Source organism: Onychostruthus taczanowskii, unplaced genomic scaffold (genome assembly GCF_017590055.1).
Source record: "Onychostruthus taczanowskii isolate IOZ18803 unplaced genomic scaffold, ASM1759005v1 scaffold315, whole genome shotgun sequence".
NCBI lineage: Eukaryota > Metazoa > Chordata > Aves > Passeriformes > Passeridae > Onychostruthus > Onychostruthus taczanowskii.
Genome location: NW_024500517.1, coordinates 19,228 through 40,231, shown reverse-complemented (window position 1 = coordinate 40,231; position 21,004 = coordinate 19,228). Strand labels below are relative to the sequence as shown.

The window sequence follows — 21,004 nt, the reverse complement described above, 5'->3', positions numbered from 1 at the left end:
GACAAACCACAAGATAAGGAAGTGAAGCAGTAAAAAACACAAATACTGAGGCAAAAAACCCTGTAATCAGTCGTGGCCCATAAATCACTTCTTGCACAAAGAGTGGCCCAAGTCGTTGGGCAACTCAAAACTCAGTATAAAAACCTGAGCAACTCCAGGCTCTCCCAGCCACTTCTCTTCCCTCCTTTGCCTTCGTGAGTAAGGTGAGTTTGAACCTATTTATTCTCTTTTTCCAGCAAACTTTTGCCTTGATTTTGTAGCTTTTCTCTCACTTGTGTTGCTGAAGTTTCTCCTCAGAGGGATGAAGGGGTTTTGTACCAGAGGGGGAGTATTGTGTTGGTGGCGAGTTATAAAAATCATTAATTAGCCACTTTAGCTAAATGACTATGGGTTATTTATTAAATGGGTTATTTATTAAAGGGGTTATTTATTCAGTTTTGGGATCCAAGGCAGTTTTAAGGTTGTGCAGCTGCACTTTAATATCAGCAGTGAATTCTCGGGCCTGTTCAGTCGCGTGACCGCATCCCACCACAGCCCAAGCAGAGAATTCACCTAAGGCCAGAACACGAGCAGAACTAAAAATCTGATTTCCTTCTAAATTCCCAATCCTGAACGGATCCCTGGAAACTTGCTGATAAATGTGAGTGTAACTCAGCTCCTGTATTCCAGAATTCCCTCCGGCCACAGCCATGTCCTGCTACGACCTCTGTGCCCCCACGTCCTGCGGCCCCACTCCTCTGGCCAACAGCTGCAACGAGCCCTGTGTCCGGCAGTGCCAGGACTCCCGCGTGGTCATCCAGCCCTCGCCCGTGGTGGTCACCCTGCCCGGGCCCATCCTCAGCTCCTTCCCCCAGAACACCACCGTAGGATCCTCGGCGTCTGCGGCCGTCGGGAGCGCTCTGAGCGCCGGGGGAGTCCCCATCAACTCGGGCAGCTCCTTGAGCTTTGGGGGCTTTGGGGGCTTTGGCTACCCTGGGTTGGGCAGTGGCTACAGCCGGCCCTACAGGCGCTACAACACCTCCCGCAGCGGCTTCTACTAAGGTGGGAGGAGAAGACCAGGAATGCTGAACCCCAACCCGTCCCTGGAGCAGGACTGAGCTCACGGCCACGGTTTTTGGATGCCACATGAGATACCCCCAGCCTGGAGTTAAAGGAGCTGTGGGAGTTTGGCATCTCCCCAAACCAGGCCTTTGCTTATCTTTTGTTGTGCTTTACTTCATATTTCTCATCAAATGTCTTGTCCTGCTTTTTTGTTTTGTTTTGGTTTTTTTTTTTTTTTATTTGATAATAGGCAAAATATTAATTGTTGGCAATTGTTGTGCATGGCTGGATTAGCACAGGTCGTTCACCAGTGAAGAAGGAAGATTTCCCCTTGCTGAGTGTGTCTGAGTGGGTTCTGTCCTTACTGAACCATGGAAATGTATTCCTGACTTTTTCGTTGCTTCCTTCCCTTCCTCAACCCATTAAATTTGTGCTGCATCACCCTCCGAGTCTGCCTGGCCTTCTTTGCTCTCCCAACCCCTTTTCCAGTGCCTTTGGAAGTCTTCACTTCCAGAAAACACCACGCAAATAATTTCAAAGGAGAACGAGTCAGATTCCAGTGGTGGAAAACTTTTAAAACCGAGGCTTCTACCCCTTATTGAAGGCAGAAAGGGACCCTGCAATGGGTGCCTCCTGCTGGGACCTAAACAGGGAATTTTTAAAGATGTGACACTTGGGAAAAGCCTTTTAAAAGAAGGGAGCTCAGCTGAGGTTCCTCAGGGAAATGTGGAGGGAGAGAAGCAGCAATTGGGGCGTCCTTTTTTTGGGTGCAGCATCTCCTGGCAGCTGAGCTCAGCCCCTGGTGAGTCTGGGAGGGGAGGCACAGAAGGATGGGGAGTGTTTCTCCCTTTGGAATTTGCTGGGTTGGGAAGCAAGTCTGGGACAGAGAGATTAAAGGACTAAAATTTAAAGAATTTTTAGTTCCAACCCTCTCTTAGGGTGCTTTAAGTCAGAGCTGAGCTTTATCAGGCTCTGCTTTGTTCCTCCTGGATTGGGACGAAGGTGCTGTTTAGACACCCTGAAGGAAGAAGGTTTGGAAAGCTTCCCCTGAAGGCTCCGGATGACTCAACCTCCTGTCAGCCCGTAAAATTACTGATATCTCTGAAAAGTCTCACTTGGAGTCTTTGTCTGCCTTTGTCTGTCCAGAATGAGGCTGAACTGTAATTAAAGATGCTGATGAGTTTCTGCCGACTGCAGTCATTAGTGGAATGAAATTAAAGGAGGTAAATGAAAGAATTAATAATTTTAAGGAGGAGGGTTTTTTTTAATAAACACCAGAAGACAGTGGAAAGCAGGCAGTTTGATGTTCTATTACAGGAGGAGCTTGGTCTGGATTAAATGTTTAATTTAATATTTTTTGTCATCTCAACTGAAGCTATTCCCTGATCAAAGGTGATGAATTCCAAAAAGTCCAATGGCTCCAAAGGGTTATGACTGAGGCATTGATGAGAAGGTGCCTTGGACAGGTTCAGGTGGATATTTCTCGCGACAAAATTAATTTCCTTACCCTTGCAACTCCCTTCTCATTAATTGAACCAAATCCTTTCCCAGACTGCAAAAAAAAAACTGCCCTCAACATTGGGGTGTTTCCTCCAAGCACTCAGAAATCGCATCAGGAGGGTCAAACTTTTTGAAATAAAATAAAAGATGATCCTCAAGCACCACCTCCCCCTTTCATTCCTGTCCCAAATGATCTTTTTGGGTCAAAACTTGATGTGGCAATCAGTAAAGCACAATTCAGAGGAAAAAAAGGGAACTCTGTGTGGGTTTGCAGTCAGTTAGAAAGTGATTTACTCACTGCTGTAGAAAACGAGTGGGAATATGGTGTTAGAATATTTTCACAGGGAAGGATTTCTCCTGAACACCTGCAACAACTTGGTCCCACAGAAATAAAAAATACCAACATTTTTTTTTTTCCAGAAATATTTGTTGTCAGCAAAAATCCCTTTCAGCACCAAATTCTGCAAAGCTGAGGCCGGAGCTGCAGCATCTCCTGGGTTTACGGGAGAAGGGAAGAGGCAGGAAGGCTCTGGAGAGCTTTTACGGCTTTCTGCGGCTGCCTGGAGGATCCCAGACATTCCTGCACCTTTTATTACCCAGTCCCCGCGGGAGCTGTGGGTTTGCTTTGCATTTGGCCGTGTTCCCAGCATGGAAATTGGTTTGTTGACTGTTTATGTTCATTATGGTTTATCCTGGCCGCGGATGAAACCCATGACCCGCGAGGCTGCTTTCATCTCCCTGCTTTGCATCCATTAAATATTCCCGACTCCATCGCGCCAGCTCCACCTCCCAAAGTGGGGATGAGTCAAAATCCCATTTGTTTAGGACTTGTGGCATTTTGGGCACACACCTGGGACCAGCCCCTGGTGTGGCAGTGGGTTTTAATTGGAGTTCTGAGTGCGCAATTCCAGCCGTGATAAGGGCCCAGGAGATTTCAGATCGCTGCTCCTTGTAATCTTCCCATGAGCAACATCCCAAAGCTTTTGGCTCCTGGGAGGAGAAGATGGAGCCAGCCAGATAAGCTGGACTTAGGATCACCTTCAGAAGTGGAATTTAGGCTCCTTTTATCTTCTCTGTAGCTTTGGATGAGTTTGCTTTCAAATCACAAGCTGCTCTTACAGTCAATAGATAATTATTGTTAAAAAGGAAAGTTAGGGAATCATGGAATGGTTTGGGCAGGAAGGGGCCTTAAAAATCATCTAAACCATAGGCAGGGACACCTTCCACTACCCCAAGGTGCTCCAAGCCTTGTCCAACCGGGCCTTGGACACTTCCAGGGATGGGGCAGCCACAGCTTCTCAGGACAACCAAATTTTAACATTTCTGTGCGTGCAATGAGAACATTGGGAAGGTCTGGTCAATCTAGAGAGAGAGGAGAGTTTCCATCCATCGTGTCATCATTTTAGGTCATCCCAAACTGGGGACATCCAGCAATTCACGGCTGGAATTGAGTGGATGCAAATTCTGATTTGCATTTCAAGGACAAATTGGAAGGATTTGAGCTGGTGGGGAAGTTTGTGGAATCCATCAGGAATCTTGGCCACCCCTTTGAACCCCTGGTCATGTTCAAAGAGTCCGTCCCTGCCCATTTGCTGATCGTCCCCAATTTGCATGTCTGAGTGGTCCAGGGAAATGTTTGGGGAACTTTGAAGACTTCTGCTCTTCAGAAGTCTCCAACCAGCGTTTATTTCCCAGGAGATGTTGGGGAAGATACTCCCAGGTCGGAGCTGATTTGCCTGTCTCTGCCTCGGAGATTAAACACCACGAGAGGTTGGAATGCTCGGCCCTGCCCTCCAGTCTGCTCCTGCATTGTCTGCGATTACTTTTTAATCTGGAAATTGCCTTTGAAAAGGAACTGGAATTGCTGCACGCTGAGGTGATCTTTGAGACGTGCAAAGTGAAAGCCAGAATTGGCTTTCAAAGAAGGAAAAAAGGAACATTACAAACATCTCTAAATAACTGCTATTAATTTGGGGAACAATTTTGCATAATGGTGCAAAGCCCAGCAGGGGAAAGTAATAATTTAGTGACAGATGTAAAAGGGTTTGGCGTCTTTGATGACCCCAAAGATGAGCTTGGGCAAGGCTTTGAGCAGCCCCAAATTCCCAGGCATCCTCCAGCTGACCTCAATTTCTGTCCTGGTTTGATGTAGGGAGAAAACCCAACCTGGAGACTCCTGAGATGAAGGACTTGGACACTCAGTCCCCAAATTGTGTCTCAGATTCCATCTTGGGAGTGTGGTGGTTTAATAATAAAGGAATAGATCAGACGCTGATCCTCTTTCATGCTCTCTGCTGAGTCAAGAAAATAAAATATGTTCCCTCCAACAATCCATTTCCCAGTACCTTTGAGAGTGGGGGAGTTTAATCAGCTCTAAATAAACGATTTTATTTCCTTTATTTTTGTGTGTCTCCCTCTGTTTGACGGAATTTGGTGAGGCAGAAATAGGAATTTCTGCCCTTCTCAGAGCGAGGTGTGCCAAAAACTTGTGCCCTCCATGAGGATGGAAAGGGATTTCACAGGGAAGGTCACTCTACCTTTCCTGATGGCTTCATTCACCTGTGTCATGGTTCCTTAGGATGCAAAACAATTTCCTGAATAACCCAGATGAATCAGCCTCTGATCAGGAATTAACCGGGCTCGTAAGATTTGAGGATAAAAGAAACCACTCCGGAGGAATGCATACATTACAGGGAGGAAATAAATCCAAGCAAGAAACACAGAGAGGAAAAGTAAATCCCCAGCCAGGGGTATTTTGCATATGAGGAATCGTTAGCAATTGGCTGCTAATGAGCTACAAGCACAATTTGTGTCCCAGGTCCTCGGGCTCTCTGGGCCAGGGTATAAAACCTGCCCGGTCGGAGGAGCTACAACCATTCCTGCTTTCTTCTCCTTGGAGAAAAGGGTAAGTCTTGATCTGCTTCTCATTTTCTTTGGATTGTTGCTGTCTTTGTGTTTTATTTTTCTGCTGTTTGTTTGTAGCAACCCGAGGTTTGCGCTCTTTAAAATAGCTGGGGAGACCTCAAAGCAGCTTTTTTCTCCAGGGAGGGACATTCTGTGAAGGGTGGAGGTCTTTCCTGCGCTGAACCCGGACTTTTTCATTTGTGGCACCCAAATCTTTCCACGCCAAGAAGCCCCAAGCTCTGCCTGAGCGTTGCTCAGCAGCTGTGAGCGGATGTGGGGAATCTGTGCAGAGCTTTTGGCTCTCGGGATGGAATCACAAAATATTCGGGGTTGGAAGGGACCTCTGGAGATCTCCCGAGGCAGGTGACACAGGAAAGCTTCTAAGCAGGTTTGGAATAACTCTGGAGAGGGAGACTCCTGGGCACGAGGTCTGAATGTCTCCAGACAAAGATTCCCTGAACTCCCTTGCTCAGAGCCACCTGTGCTAAGGCCTCACCACCCTCACTGAAAAATTTCTCACAGTGAAATTTCTGCTCCTCATTCTTACTTGATGAGGAGGTTTTTTATTTTTTATTTTTTTTTGTTTGTTTGTTTTTTTTTCCCCCCCCTCTGTTTCGGGGCATAGTTTTTCCTTGCTTTCCTGACTGCCTGCTCCCTCACCTCCCCGCTTATTTCAGGGCTGCAGGAGGAGTGTGGTGGGAAAGCAGCTCTCAGAGCAGCTCAGGAGGAGGTGGAGCTGCCCTTTGTGGTGTGGAGAGCTCCGAGCTTCACTGAAATCCCCTTTCAACCCGCGACCAACCCTTCATTCCATTCTCCTCGCAGCCCTCGCGCTCTCCATCACCACAACAGCCCAATTACGTTTTTTTTCTTGAGGGGGGGTTTTTTTTTTTTTTTTTTTTTTTTTTTTTTTTTTCCCCTCTGTTTCGGGTCATAGTTTTTCCTTGCTTTCCTGACTGCCTGCTCCCTCACCTCCCCGCTTTTTTCAGGGCTGCAGGAGGAGTGTGGTGGGAAAGCAGCTCTCAGAGCAGCTCAGGAGGAGGTGGAGCTGCCCTTTGTGGTGTGGAGAGCTCCGAGCTTCACTGAAATCCCCTTTCAACCCGCGACCAACCCTTCATTCCATTCTCCTCGCAGCCCTCGCGCTCTCCATCACCACAACAGCCCAATTACGTGACTAATTACACCTCTCTCCTTGTATTCCAGAACTCCCTGCGTTCCAGATTCACACCCCACAGCCATGTCCTGCTACGACCTCTGTGCCCCCACGTCCTGCGGCCCCACTCCTCTGGCCAACAGCTGCAACGAGCCCTGTGTCCGGCAGTGCCAGGACTCCACCTACGTGATCCAGCCCTCTCCCGTGGTGGTCACCCTGCCCGGGCCCATCCTCAGCTCCTTCCCGCAGAACACCGCTGTGGGATCCTCGGCATCCGCGGCCGTCGGGGATGCTCTGAGCGCCGGGGGAGTCCCCATCAACTCGGGCAGCTCCTCGGGGCTCGGCAGTTTGGGGTACTCCGGTTTGGGGGGGCTCTACGGGAGGTCCTACCGGCGCTCCAACCGCTGCGGGCCCTGAGGGAGCCTCGGGATGAGCAGGAGATGGAAAGCGCGATCGGATGCAGGACTGAGCCCGTGCCCACTCGCTTGCTGACCCCCGCAGCTTTGCCCCGAGCTCTCGGGGCTGCAGGAGCTTGGCTTTTCCCATTTGATGCCTTTCTGTGGAATCAGGGAGGTGAAAAATGTCACTCGATTGTCGCTGGGTGTCCAGCTGTAAAGCACTGCCTGGAAATGGGTGATGAATTTTAATTTGTATTCAACCCTTTTGCTTTCTTATGCTGTATTTTATTTTAATTCCACTTCTTGCTCATTAAATAGATGGCGCATCACAATTTGTGTTTTGTAATGTTCCTTCTTTCTCTTTCTCTTTGGAGCCTTCTCTGGTAGAAATTTGCCTGTGCATAAATTGTGAGTACCAAGCAGATTTGCATTTAAGTTCTACCACACCACGCTAATCACTGAGGAGTTATATAAACAATGAGTAACACCTTTTATACATTTTTTTTTTTTGGAATATTTTCCCTTTTTTTCTCATTTCTGGAAGAACAACGGGAAATAATCACTCCTGGCTAGCAACAAACGGGGGGAAAGAGGTGGGAAAGCTAAAGCAGCTTTACAGACAGAACTTAATTTAATTTATTACCAGTGTTCCATCTAAACCTCCTCTCCATAAATTCGAACCCATTCCCCCTTATCCTGTCCCTCCAGGCCTTTGGAAAGAATTTCTCCCCGTATTTCTTGTCAGCTGTTTCAGACACTGGAAAGTGAAATCAGGTCACCCAGGATCTTCTCTTCCTCAGGCTGAACAAACCCAGGCAGAACTTTCAAAACCCAACAAACAAAACGAAAACTTAGGTCTCGTCCTTCCCTTGTCGTCCTGCTAGCTTAGAAACGCGGCAATTATGTCTTAATTGTTTGCTAAACGATGTGGTGATTGAGGGGCCTTTCGGCTGTCATCAGGAATCCTCAGAGCAAAAACAATTACTCAGAACCTCGGGGAAGTTAATGACGGGCAAATTGCTAAACAAACATTCCTCAACATCGTGTTAAGTACCCCAATTAAACTCCCATTCCACATTTTAAACATGGGGAGCAGGGCAGATCCTGTGATAAGGAGCCCTCAGCACGCTGTGGAGTTCTGCTCCCGGAGGAAAAAATAAAGGGCAAATGAAAACCAGAGAGACTCTTGTGCAACACCAACACGGGTTTAATGTCAGAGAGAAAAGCAACAGCCGAGGGCAGGGAATCCAGGTGATCCCAGGGGCAGCAGGGAATGCAGGACTCGTGCGCTGGGAGCAGGGACTCGCTCAGGACCAGGATAGGCCAGGGATGGAGGGGTCTGGGCACAGAGTGGGGATGGAGGGCTGAGGGAATCCCTAGGGGATGGAGGGCTCAGGGTGTCCCGGGGAAGAGAGGGCTTAGGGTATCCCGAGGGGATGGAGGGCTCAAGGAATCCCGAGGGGATGGAGGGCTCAGGGCAGAGGGAGGGGAGGGAGGGCTCAGGGCACACCCAGGGCTGCTGGGCACACTCAGCTGCCACTGCCAGCAGCTCCTGCCTGGTGTCCCCATGGCCCGAACTGGGCTCCAGGGCCGGCACTGCCTCTGGGGGCTGGCACTGCCAGGGGGGCTTTAGAAAACCCCACAGCTTCCCCGGCGGGACCTGCCCCATCTCTGGGAGCCAGGCAGCGAATAGCCCAGGCCCCGCGAGGAGAAGCCGGAGCTGTAGGACCTCCCGCAATTGCCAAAGGAGCCCCCATAGCCCCCGAGGGAGCCCCCATGGCCCCCAAAGGAGCCCCCATGGCCCCCAAAGGAGCCCCCATGACCCCCGAGGGAGCCTCCATAGCCAGTGTCGCCTCCATAACCCAGGGAACTGCCATAGCCAAGGGAGTTCCCATAGCTCTGGGAGCCCCCATAGCCCCCACAGCTTCCCAGCCCCAAGGAGCTCCCATAGCTCCGGGAGCCCCCATAGCCTCGGGAGCTCCCATAGCTCCCCAGGGAGCCCCCATATCCTGAGAAACCCCCATGACCCCGGGAGCCCCCATATCCAAGGGAGCTCCCATGGCCTGAGAAACCGCCATAGCCCTGCGAGCCTCCATAGCCCCCATAACCTCCCAAGCCACAGGAGCTCCTATAACCAGGGGAGCCCCCCGACCCAAAGGAGCCCCCATAGCTCTGGGAACCTCCATAATGTCCCCACCCAAAGGAGCCCAAATTCCCCCGGGAACCCCCATAACCTCCAGACCCAAAGGAACCCCCATAGCCAGAGGAGCCCCCCAAGGCCAGGGAGCCCCCATAACCTCCAGACCCAAAGGAGCCCCCATAGCCAGAGGAGCCCCCCAAGGCCAGGGAGCCCCCGTAACCCCCAGATCCTCCCAGCCCAAAGGAGCCCCCATAGCCCTGGGAGCTGCGGGAACTGAAGGAACGCTCCGGCCAGGCTGGGCCCGACGATCCCACAATGCTCTCCTGAGGGAAGGTGCTGAGCACGGGGCCCGGGATGGTCACCACCACCGGTGGGGGCAGGATCAGGGCTCTGGAGTCGGGGCACTGCTGCACACACGGCTCGTTGGTGCTCTCGGCAATGGGCTGGGGGCAGGTCACGCCGCAGGACTCGCTGGAGCAGGACATCTTTCTGTGCTGAGAGGCTGCAACGCACAGCAGAAAGGACTTTAAAGCTAAACTGGCTGAGAAGAATCAAAATTAAATTCTGTGTCTGAAATATCAGAGGGAAACAGATAAATTCAAAGGTGATATCAAAGATATGTCATTATTGTATCATCTCCACCTTCAACCTTCCCCTCACCGTGATCATCCTTGCAAGAGAAATTCTGTGCTGGATAAATGAAACAAACTTGTAGTAACCTCTGTCAAAGATTCAGTCAAAGGTGTACAACCAGCAAGAAAGAAGCCAAGAGGAAGAGAGAAAGAGGCCCATTGACTTTATGCAGTGATTCTGGGGATGAGTGACACCACTTACCTTGTTCGCTGCAGGGACGGGAACAGGAGCAGTGGATGAAGGGCTGTAGGTGATGTGAGCTTTTATATCCTCCTCAAAGCCACCCTCTGAGCCTCCCGTCCTTGTTTATTACAAAACCAACGCCACAGTGGGTGCTTCCATTCTGTCACCTCAGCACTGTCCCTCCCAAACTCGCGTGGCTATGACACAACGGCTGATGGCAATCAGCTCCCTCTGAGCCCGATCCGAGGGGATTTGGGGAATTTGGGGCTGAAGTGTGGGCATGGAGTCATCAATTAAAGCCAGTTCTGTTTCAGTCCAATTTTAATGTCCTGTTAAATATTTTAATTGTCACGGTAACACTTCCATGGCATGGAGCCCTTTGTGGTGCCACCTTCACCAGGTGAAGGTTTGCCCAGCTGGACCTAAAATTGTGGCTCTGAGAGGACATGAATTCTCCTTGTAGCTGAGTAGGGATCAATAAAAATTGTCCCCAAAGAGGCAGAAATTGGTACAGCCAGAAGAGGCCTCAGCCTAAAGCTAATTCCAAACATTTCATGATTTCATTTGAAATCTCAATTCCCAGAACTTCAGTGCGAAATACATTAAAAATCACAATTTTCTTCCCCCTCTCCCACACGAATACTGACCACTACAGAAAAAAAGTGAGAATTTAATAAAGTAGTAATAAAATAAAAATATTTTTTATTAGGTTGAGTCTGGGACATCCTGTAGTTATTTCTTTTCTTTCCTCTTGCAATTGTTTTCTAATTTTATGACATTGCAAAAGAGATGCAATAAATTACCTCTAAATTGTAAAATAGCTCTGCTTGTGAAGTGTCATCAGGATTTGCTGATAATAATGAGAGGTACTGAAGGATAATGACTTTAAGCTGCCTCACTTATTATAATAAATACTCATTAATAGTCAGTGCTTGCAATTTCTATTATCCTATTAAATGGAGGTTGGGAGTTATGAGGATTTATTCTGAGTTAGGAGCTCCCTTGTTATGAAACAGCATCATTTAAAAATATCAATCAATGTCACTCCTCTTGATTCCTTAATCAGCCTCTGATTAATAATTTCAGTGCTGGCAATGATTTAATTTTCATTCATGAGCTCAAATTCTTTATTTTATTAACTATTAACGTGTTTGGGATGACTATGACAAGTACATCACCTGCCATATTGAGTGCAGGTTCTTCTTCATTTATGAGGCAGCATTTTGCTGAAATATCTTAAATTTTAGGAGAGAAAGAAAAGCTTGATTGCAAATTATCTGAATTTGCAGATAATAAACTAACTTAACTATCAATATTCTTCACAAAAGGGGTCTCAAACTGATGTTCTAAAATCTTGATTCTTGGAGTCTCACCTGTAAATATTTTGTCCATGAAATTGTGCCTCATGATGCAGAGCCCTCAGCTCATGCGTCTCTGAGCTGACGCTCCTGCCCCAGTTTTGGGTGCTGACATTTCTGTGTTCGTGTCTAACACACCAAATATGAATTTCCTGTGGGTGTTCACAAAGCCCCTCATGGTCCTGGAATGATCTGGAACATCCCCCAAGTGTCACTGCCTCCATGACATTCCAAAGCCAGTAGGGAATGCAGCAATGGAGTCCAACTTGGAATTCTTGAGTAATTAATGGTATTTGAGCTGAAAACACAGATCCTAAAACTCCTCACATTTCTAAAGCATTTGGAGATAATTGATATTTTCTTCATTTTTGATACCCGTCTCCCTCTCTTTGTGTGTCTCTCATAGATTTTCAAGGGACTCACTTAAATTTTAAAAGACAAAGTTAATTAATCTGAACTCATCGAATCCAAAGACAGCGCTCGTGATGGGGATTATTACCTCATCATTCACCAGCTCGATGCCCTAAAGTCTGTCTTGACATGGCCTCACGCCTGTTTTTGCTTGTGGGGAGTGGCAGTGCAAAGCCAGCAGAATTAAATCCCTCCATGTGAGGGTTGTTTTGTGTGGGACCGGAGGCACGGAGGGCGTTTTGTCCTTGTAAGCACTTTGGGAAATGTATAAAAGCTGCCACCACTCCGAGCTTCTCCATCCACATCTCCTGAGTTATTCACCTTGGTGAACAGGGTAAGTCCGATTTGAACTCCTCTATCCTTCTCTATCCTTCTTTTTCTCCATCCAATTCTTTGATGTTATGCATTGGCAGATTTAAAAACTGTGGGTCTCAGAAGGCAGTTGTAGAATAAAATGTGAATTTTCACCACGCCACTTGGAATAACCATTTTAGGTACAATGCGTGACCGTAAAATTTAAAAATATCTGAGTGATCATTCCCAACTTGTGGGAATATAAAGGTAAATGTTCTGGTTTGGAAGCTGAGGGCTACTTGGGAAAGGATATAAAACTACAAAAATTGCTGCTTCGTATCTTAACACTTCTTAACTTCCTATAGATACATTGCCAGATTTCACCTGGACATACTAAATTTAAAAAGAGATAAAACCAGATTTTTGTCACAGTGTAAGAAGCATCACCAGAGATGACACCAGATGTTTTCATCTGTGTGACTTCTCAGGGACCTTATGACAGCAACCAGAATCTAGAATGTGATTTTTGTAGTCAGATAAGGGTCAGATTTGGAAAGCAACAAACTCTGGGCTCTCACATTTTCCATGGCAAAGCACAGGCAGAGTCAGGTGAAAATTTCTGGATCTGAAACCTTTCTCCTGCTGTGCGTTGCAGCCTCTCAGCACAGAAAGATGTCCTGCTCCAGCGAGTCCTGCGGCGTGACCTGCCCCCAGCCCATTGCCGAGAGCACCAACGAGCCGTGTGTGCAGCAGTGCCCCGACTCCAGAGCCCTGATCCTGCCCCCACCGGTGGTGGTGACCATCCCGGGCCCCGTGCTCAGCACCTTCCCTCAGGAGAGCATTGTGGGATCGTCGGGCCCAGCCTGGCCGGAGCGTTCCTTCAGTTCCCGCAGCTCCCAGGGCTATGGGGGCTCCTTTGGGCTGGGAGGATCTGGGGGTTACGGGGGCTCCCTGGCCTTGGGGGGCTCCTCTGGCTATGGGGGCTCCTTTGGGTCTGGAGGTTATGGGGGCTCCCTGGCCTTGGGGGGCTCCTCTGGCTATGGGGGTTCCTTTGGGTCTGGAGGTTATGGGGGTTCCTTGGGCTATAGGGGCTCCTCTGGCTATGGGGGCTCCCTTGGATATGGGGGTTCCCGGCATTATGGGGGTTTCTCAGGCCATGGGGGCTCCCTTGGATATGGGGGCTCCCTGGGCTATGGGGGCTCCTTTGGCCTGGGAAGCTGTGGGGGTTATGGGGGCTCCCAGGGCTATGGGGGCTCCCTGGGGGGCTATGGGGGCTCCTTTGGGGGCTATGGAGGATCCCTCGGGGGTCATGGAGGCTCCTTTGGGGGCCATGGGGGCTCCCTCGGGGGCTATGGGGGCTCCTTTGGCAATTGCGGGAGGTCCTACAGCTCCGGCTTCTCCTCGCGGGGCCTGGGCTATTCGCTGCCTGGCTCCCAGAGATGGGGCAGGTCCCGCCGGGGAAGCTGTGGGGTTTTCTAAAGCCCCCCTGGCAGTGCCAGCCCCCAGAGGCAGTGCCGGCCCTGGAGCCCAGTTCGGGCCATGGGGACACCAGGCAGGAGCTGCTGGCAGTGGCAGCTGAGTGTGCCCAGCAGCCCTGGGTGTGCCCTGAGCCCTCCCTCCCCTCCCTCTGCCCTGAGCCCTCCATCCCCTCGGGATGCCCTGAGCCCTCCATCCCCTCAGGTTTCCCTGAGCCCTCCATCCCAACTCTGTGCCCAGACCCCTCCATCCCTGGCCTATCCTGGTCCTGAGCAAGTCCCTGCGTACGAGTCCTGCATTCCCTACTGCCCCTGGGACCACCTGGATTCCCTGCCCTTGGCTGCTGCTTTTCTCTCTAACATTAAACCCATGTTGGTGTTGCACAAGAGTCTCTCTGGTTTTCATTTGTCCTTGTTTTCCTCTGGGGGGATATTCTCTCTTGTGCTGGGAGTAGATGCCTGGAGTTCCTCATTTGGCTGAGGCCCTTGGTTCTGTGTCATTTGGGAGAAGGAGACAAAGAGACAGGAGTCAGATGCAGGAAAACTTTATTGTACCAAGAAGGGCAGGAGAGGCAGGGAGAGGGATGGTGGGCAGGCAACAGGCAGGCCGGGTGTCATGGGCTGCAGGAGGCCAGGGCAGCTTGTGCAGAGCTCAGCTTCTCCATGCTGGGCTGAGGCAGCCACGGGGGTTTGGGACTGTTGGTGGTGGCTCTAGCAGGGCCCGCAGGTGTCCCAGAACTTCTTGCTGTAGCGGGGCAGGACGCAAGGGCTGCAGGCGGGAGCAGCGTAGGCTCTGCCAAAGGTGCAGAGGCCTCCCGAGGCCTGGGTGGCGCCGGCGCCGTAGAGGCCGCCCAGCCCCAGGGAGCCAGCAAAGGCCGGTGCTCCGGAGGAGCCCACCACGGCCTGCTGGGGGAAGGAGCTGAGGATGGGGCCGGGGAAGGTGACCACCACGGGTGGTGGCTGGATGAAGGCAGAGGAGTCGGGGCACTGGCGGGCGCACAGCTCGTTGCAGCTCTCAGCGATGGGCTGGGGCACAGCCACGCTGGTTCTGGGGGGGCACAGGTCGTAGCAGGACATTTTGGCGTGAGAGAGATGAGGCTGAAAGAGAATTCAGAAAAAGAGGCGTTAGAACACGCATGGGGATCTCTCAGTTCAGCAGTGGCTTGTTTTCCCAGACCTGACGAAGTCTTTGAGTGGCCAACGGCAACAAAAGCCAAACAGCCTTGCCAACCCTGCCCAGCGCTGGCCTTTTGTCCTGCAGCCCCCTCGGTGCCTTGACCCCCACACGTTCAGGCCTTACCATCCCTGACCAAGTCCTTGTGCCCAGTCTGGATCCTTCTGTCCCAGCCAAGGGGTCATAGCAGGACATCTTACAGGGCTCAGTGTTGGTTTGCAACACATAGAAATGTAAAAACTATAAAAACTCAGAAGTTGATGAGAGAGATTTTCAACATGAGTGAAATCACTCTGTTGTGGTTTATGTTCAGCCTTGATTGTGGTGGTGAACACCCACTGAGCACCTTGATCAAAAAATTCCTGCCTATGTAAATCCTCCCCCAGAGACTGATCTTTGTTCTGGCCCCACATGGTTGTGTTGTTCAGCTTTTGGAAATGCCTACCCTGAAGAGCAATATAAGAACCCCAGTCCCATCTCCCATGAACTTCCCTAAAGTTGGGAAGTTAGGAAGATCTGGGGACTCCCAAAGATTTGGGGACCCCCAAATCCCACATTTGCCACTGGTTTCATTAAGAGTAATTCCAGACAGAAACAATGTTCTAGAACATTTAGAATAAAGCTGAATCTAGAATAAAGCTGAATCTAGAATAAATCTGAATCTAGAATAAAGCTGAATTTAGAATCTCAGCATTCCTAAAGGAATCTTCTACAACTGCTCTGGTACAGGCTTTGATTAAATAAATAGAAAGAAATTAAAAATTCATACTCACTAATCTCCACAAGGCGAATGAACTGTGAGAAGTGTCTGGATGGACCCAGGCACTGGAGCTTATATAGAGGATCCCAACATTCCTGAGGGCTTGGAATCTTGCTTGGAGTGGGGGTTCTGCCTGAAATAAATTGTTTACCAGCTTTGAGTCACAAAAGTTTGGAGTTTGTATCAGTTCTGATTTCATTCACATTCTCCTATCATGTGATGTCGGAGTTTCACCATCTTGATTTCTTTAATCTTGGGTCTTAATTGGTGCTGGCAACTCCTGGCATGATTAGAGTGACCTCACTGGAATTACTATGTTCATTAGGCCGCCCAGCCCCAGGGAGCCAGCGAAGGCCGGTGCTCCGGAGGAGCCTACCACGGCCTGCTGGGGGAAGGAGCTGAGGATGGGGCCGGGGAAGGTGACCACCACGGGTGGTGGCTGGATGAAGGCAGAGGAGTCGGGGCACTGGCGGGCGCACAGCTCGTTGCAGCTCTCAGCGATGGGCTGGGGCACAGCCACGCTGGTTCTGGGGGGGCACAGGTCGTAGCAGGACATTTTGGCGTGAGAGAGATGAGGCTGAAAGAGAATTCAGAAAAAGAGGCGTTAGAACACGCATGGGGATCTCTCAGTTCAGCAGTGGCTTGTTTTCCCAGACCTGACGAAGTCTTTGAGTGGCCAACGGCAACAAAAGCCAAACAGCCTTGCCAACCCTGCCCAGCGCTGGCCTTTTGTCCTGCAGCCCCCTCGGTGCCTTGACCCCCACACGTTCAGACCTTACCATCCCTGACCAAGTCCTTGTGCCCAGTCTGGATCCTTCTGTCCCAGCCAAGGGGTCATAGCAGGACATCTTACAGGGCTCAGTGTTGGTTTGCAACACATAGAAATGTAAAAACTATAAAAACTCAGAAGTTGATGAGAGAGATTTTCAACATGAGTGAAATCACTCTGTTGTGGTTTATGTTCAGCCTTGATTGTGGTGGTGAACACCCACTGAGCACCTTGATCAAAAAATTCCTGCCTATGTAAATCCTCCCCCAGAGACTGATCTTTGTTCTGGCCCCACATGGTTGTGTTGTTCAGCTTTTGGAAATGCCTACCCTGAAGAGCAATATAAGAACCCCAGTCCCATCTCCCATGAACTTCCCTAAAGTTGGGAAGTTAGGAAGATCTGGGGACTCCCAAAGATTTGGGGACCCCCAAATCCCACATTTGCCACTGGTTTCATTAAGAGTAATTCCAGACAGAAACAATGTTCTAGAACATTTAGAATAAAGCTGAATCTAGAATAAAGCTGAATCTAGAATAAATCTGAATCTAGAATAAAGCTGAATTTAGAATCTCAGCATTCCTAAAGGAATCTTCTACAACTGCTCTGGTACAGGCTTTGATTAAATAAATAGAAAGAAATTAAAAATTCATACTCACTAATCTCCACAAGGCGAATGAACTGTGAGAAGTGTCTGGATGGACCCAGGCACTGGAGCTTATATAGAGGATCCCAACATTCCTGAGGGCTTGGAATCTTGCTTGGAGTGGGGGTTCTGCCTGAAATAAATTGTTTACCAGCTTTGAGTCACAAAAGTTTGGAGTTTGTATCAGTTCTGATTTCATTCACATTCTCCTATCATGTGATGTCGGAGTTTCACCATCTTGATTTCTTTAATCTTGGGTCTTAATTGGTGCTGGCAACTCCTGGCATGATTAGAGTGACCTCACTGGAATTACTATGTTCATTAAGCTGACTCCTCATGTTGCTTCTTCCTTTACAACCTTGTCATGAGCTTGTCTGCTCCAAGATTTTGTAAGACTCATCTTTGGCTGACATGGACATTTTTCCTTAACAGCCTTTAAAATTATCTGATAGATTAATTAGAAGCAGAAACCAGCTTATTCCAGAACTACACAGGAATAAATGTGTTTCCAGCCCTAATTAAAGAGACTTGTTGGTCTGAGATGGATTTACGGGGTCATGAATACCTGCTGAGATCATCCTGAACACTCAGCAATTCCCCAATAATTTTCCATTGCGAGGAAGTTTTGGGATCAATCCCACATAAAAATCACTTTGTTTAACTAAAAAGGTTTTAGTGGAAAATGAAATTCAGTTTTAAAAGGGTTGATGGTGCTGAATGCTCCCATATCAAGTCCTGTGATTCCAATTTTGAGGAAAAAACCAAAGAGGCAGATCAAGGTGTTTCTTTAATGTCATGGGTGCAATCTCTTATCAAGAGTGTTCTGGCCCTTCTTGAGAAAAATACTTTGTAATGATTTCACAAACATTCATTATCTGCTGTTCAACCCAGCTAATGTTCGGTGTTGTATGACATTAATGATTTAGACATTTCACTCTTACACAATCCCAGCTGCTTTAATGTGCAGGAAACAAGGTGTTGCCTGCCATTACTTTAATTAAATCATTATTTGTGCCATTGGAAGTCAAGGGTTAATAACTAATGCAGCTCTTCTTTTCCTTCTTTAAAAAAAAAAATCCTGTCCATATCTGTGGTTGAATCCTCTATGAGTTTAAGATTCCACCTTTGTTGTATTAGCCTTACTTCAAGCTATATTTTCCATAAAAAAATAAATATTTGTGATTATTTACCCTTTTCCTGTGATTTTTCAGGGCACAACTTTTAGGTTTTCACCTGTATCCAGTGCATTTTACAGACCCTTCTTGTCATTCCTGAGACATCCCCCCAGAGATCTGCTCTGAATTCCTATGCTGAAGTTTGGTTATTGTGGTCCAGGTTTATGCCAATATTTTAATTTTCTTTGAAAGTGAAAAAGGATTTGGGTTTAGGTTTGTGTTTTGTTTGTTGCCCCAACAATTTTCCCTGTATTTGCTGCAGGGGAAGGAAAAAAAAAGATTCTCCAAGGACAGAAAGGGTTTGAGTGGTTCCCACATCTCCCAGCCTGGAGTGGATTTCCTTGCCTTGATTTATATTTTACAAAAATCTGACAGTCAGAGCAAGTTGTGCCTCATCCCTGGCACAAACTCCCTTCAAATCCAACCCCTTTTGATGGGATGCATCAAAACCCTTGTGGGCAGCGGGGGGGGGGGACTCTGCCCTGCTCAGGTGAGACCTCACCTGCAGAGCTGCCCCAGCCCTGGATCCCAGCCCAGGGAGGACCTGGAGCTGCTGGAGAGTGCCCAGAGGAAGCTCCAGGGTTGGAGCAGCTCTGCTGGGAGGAAAGGCTGAGAGAACCGGGATTATTCTGTTTGGAGAAGAAGAAGCTCTGAAGTGACCTCACTGTGGCCTTGCAAGACCTGAAGTGGCTAAAAGAAACATGGGGAGAGGCCTTTCCCAAGGGATGGGGTGACAGGACAAGGGGGAATGGGTTCAGTCTGACAGGGAGGGGGTTTAGATGGGATTTTGGGGATAAATTCTTCCCTGTGAGCTTGGGGAGGCCCTGGCACAGGATATTCCATGGCTGCCCCATCCCTGGCAGTGTCCAAGGCAGGGTTGGACAGGGCTTGCAAAAACCTATGGTGGTGGAAGATGTCCCTGCCCATGGTAGGGTGTGGAACGAGATGATTTTAAGATCCTTTCCCACCCAAAACAGTCCATGATTCCTCGATTGCCTCTCTCCACTTTGTATTAAAAACACCGCAATTTCAGCACTCTCTGGACTACAAAACTTATTTGGAGAGGCTCCTGTGAGGAAAAAAAACCCCTCTACGTGCAGATGTACTTGAGCCTCTGAGGAACAAGGGCTGTGAGAGCACTTCGGAAGCACTGAGCAATGCTCTCTGCTCCCTGTTTTGTTGTTTTGTAGCCCTTGCATGTCCCAGGGCTGAGTAACAGCACCCAAAGCAGGGAGGAGCTGCCAGGCACCTCAGCCCTGATCAGATCGTTCGTAGCCGCTGGGTTTGGCCAGGCCAGGCCCAGCCCTGCTCTTACTTTCCCTTTTGTGTCATCCAGGGCAGGCTGCTCCTCTCAGAGTGGCTCTGGCACTCCCAGGCCCTCTCCAGTGGCTCTCCAGTGATTTAAGCAACCAGAAATGGTCAGGTTGAATAGCTCTGTTATGAGAAGCTAAGACCTCAAGTGAGTACTCAGCATAATTTAAAATAAAAAAAGATGAAAACACAAAAATTCAGTACATAAGAGATTTATTGCAGGAACAACTTGAATAAATCACAGAGAGGACAAAGGAAAACATGGGAAAACAAGATGTACAAACAGAACCAAAAAAATAAAGCTAAAATTTTTAAGCCATGCAGTTGTCAAAAAGCAGAGCTAAATAAATGCAAATATGACAAGAGGTTGATATAAAGGACATAAACAATAAAGATCAAAGATAAGAAATGAAAAAATGAAATTGTTATAAATAACACATTCACAAAAGAAGACATGAGGGAATAAATCTTCAAACTAGAGACAAAGTAAAATACTAAACACAGGAAAAGAAAAGCTTGAAAGGAAAAAGTAATGGTAGCAACAATTCAGATGAACAACTCCGAGATTCCTCCATGGCTGACAGAGGCAAAAGGGTCTGAGATGAGTCTAGCAGGGCCCGCAGGTGTCCCAGAGCTTCTTGCTGTAGCGGGGCAGGACGCAAGGGCTGCAGGCGGGAGCAGCGTAGGCTCTGCCAAAGGTGCAGAGGCCCCCCGAGGCCTGGGTGGCGCCGGCGCCGTAGAGGCCGCCCAGCCCCAGGGAGCCAGCAAAGGCCGGTGCTCCGGAGGAGCCCACCACGGCCTGCTGGGGGAAGGAGCTGAGGATGGGGCCGGGGAAGGTGACCACCACGGGTGGTGGCTGGATGAAGGCAGAGGAGTCGGGGCACTGGCGGGCGCACAGCTCGTTGCAGCTCTCAGCGATGGGCTGGGGCACAGCCACGCTGGTTCTGGGGGGGCACAGGTCCGCGCTGGATTTCGGGGGGCACAGGTCGTAGCAGGACATCTTGGCGTGGGATCCGAGGGTGCTCTGCAAGAGAGGGCAGCCATGGCATGAGAGCAGCCCAGGGCAGCACCTGAGCCACAAGGGCCAGGGCTGGAGGAGGGAGCTGCGAGCAGAAGTGTTTGCACAATTACCCTTGTTCCCGAGGAGGAGAAGATGGCCAGGGCAGCGCTTGGTCCAGTCTGGTCCAGACAGGGCTTTTATAGCAGCTCTAGCATTGCTCAGCTCCAGCTGGGCCGATCTGGAGCCCATTCCTCGGTACCATCCTGGCTATCAAGTCTCTCACGTGGCAGGAAGGACAAGATGGCTTGGGCCGTGGGATGTGCTGGGCTGGCACCTGGGGGATGCTGACTCAGGGAGGGGCAGGGGCCTCACAGCCCTGGTGTCAGCAGCAGCAGCAGCAGGGAGTGTCCCCTGTCCAGATTGGCCCAGCTGGAGCTGAGCAATGCTGGGGCTGCTATAAAAGCCCTGCCTGGGCCAGACTGGACCAAGCACTGCCCTGGCCACCTTCTCCTCGGGAACAAGGGTAAGTGTGCGAGAGCTTCTGCTCATGGCTCCCTCCTCCAGCCCTGGCCCCCATGGCTCAGGTGCTGCCCTGGGCTGCTCTCCTGCCATGGCTGCCCTCTCTTGCAGAGCACCCTCGGATCCCACGCCAAGATGTCCTGCTACGACCTGTGCCCCCCGAAA

At 49.5% G+C, this 21,004-nt stretch overlaps 6 protein-coding genes across 6 annotated transcripts; 3 read left to right on the top strand and 3 right to left on the bottom strand.

Moving 5' to 3' along the window:
- The first annotated feature begins 689 nt into the window (after nucleotides 1-689).
- LOC121338736 (feather keratin 4-like) lies at nucleotides 690-1,040 on the top strand. The gene has a single exon (XM_041409933.1). The coding sequence runs from the start codon at nucleotides 690-692 to the stop codon at nucleotides 1,038-1,040; it is 351 nt and encodes a 116-aa protein (XP_041265867.1).
- Nucleotides 1,041-6,679: 5,639 nt separating this feature from the next.
- On the top strand, nucleotides 6,680-7,012 carry LOC121338733 (feather beta keratin-like). Its single transcript, XM_041409931.1, has one exon. The coding sequence runs from the start codon at nucleotides 6,680-6,682 to the stop codon at nucleotides 7,010-7,012; it is 333 nt and encodes a 110-aa protein (XP_041265865.1).
- Nucleotides 7,013-12,684: 5,672 nt separating this feature from the next.
- Nucleotides 12,685-13,491, top strand: LOC121338752 (scale keratin-like). The gene has a single exon (XM_041409952.1). The coding sequence runs from the start codon at nucleotides 12,685-12,687 to the stop codon at nucleotides 13,489-13,491; it is 807 nt and encodes a 268-aa protein (XP_041265886.1).
- Nucleotides 13,492-14,198: 707 nt separating this feature from the next.
- On the bottom strand, nucleotides 14,199-14,564 carry LOC121338732 (scale keratin-like). The gene has a single exon (XM_041409930.1). The coding sequence runs from the start codon at nucleotides 14,562-14,564 to the stop codon at nucleotides 14,199-14,201; it is 366 nt and encodes a 121-aa protein (XP_041265864.1).
- Nucleotides 14,565-15,710: 1,146 nt separating this feature from the next.
- On the bottom strand, nucleotides 15,711-15,977 carry LOC121338751 (scale keratin-like). Its single transcript, XM_041409950.1, has one exon. The coding sequence runs from the start codon at nucleotides 15,975-15,977 to the stop codon at nucleotides 15,711-15,713; it is 267 nt and encodes an 88-aa protein (XP_041265884.1).
- A 3,950-nt stretch (nucleotides 15,978-19,927) lies between these two features.
- LOC121338746 (scale keratin-like) lies at nucleotides 19,928-20,320 on the bottom strand. The gene has a single exon (XM_041409945.1). The coding sequence runs from the start codon at nucleotides 20,318-20,320 to the stop codon at nucleotides 19,928-19,930; it is 393 nt and encodes a 130-aa protein (XP_041265879.1).
- Between the last annotated feature and the right edge of the window lie 684 nt (nucleotides 20,321-21,004).

Coding starts and splice junctions, on each gene's coding strand:
- LOC121338746 (XM_041409945.1), bottom strand. CDS start 20,320: ATGTCCTGCTACGACCTGTGCCCCCCGAAATCCAGCGCGGACCTGTGC.
- LOC121338752 (XM_041409952.1), top strand. CDS start 12,685: ATGTCCTGCTCCAGCGAGTCCTGCGGCGTGACCTGCCCCCAGCCCATT.
- LOC121338733 (XM_041409931.1), top strand. CDS start 6,680: ATGTCCTGCTACGACCTCTGTGCCCCCACGTCCTGCGGCCCCACTCCT.
- LOC121338732 (XM_041409930.1), bottom strand. CDS start 14,564: ATGTCCTGCTACGACCTGTGCCCCCCCAGAACCAGCGTGGCTGTGCCC.
- LOC121338751 (XM_041409950.1), bottom strand. CDS start 15,977: ATGTCCTGCTACGACCTGTGCCCCCCCAGAACCAGCGTGGCTGTGCCC.
- LOC121338736 (XM_041409933.1), top strand. CDS start 690: ATGTCCTGCTACGACCTCTGTGCCCCCACGTCCTGCGGCCCCACTCCT.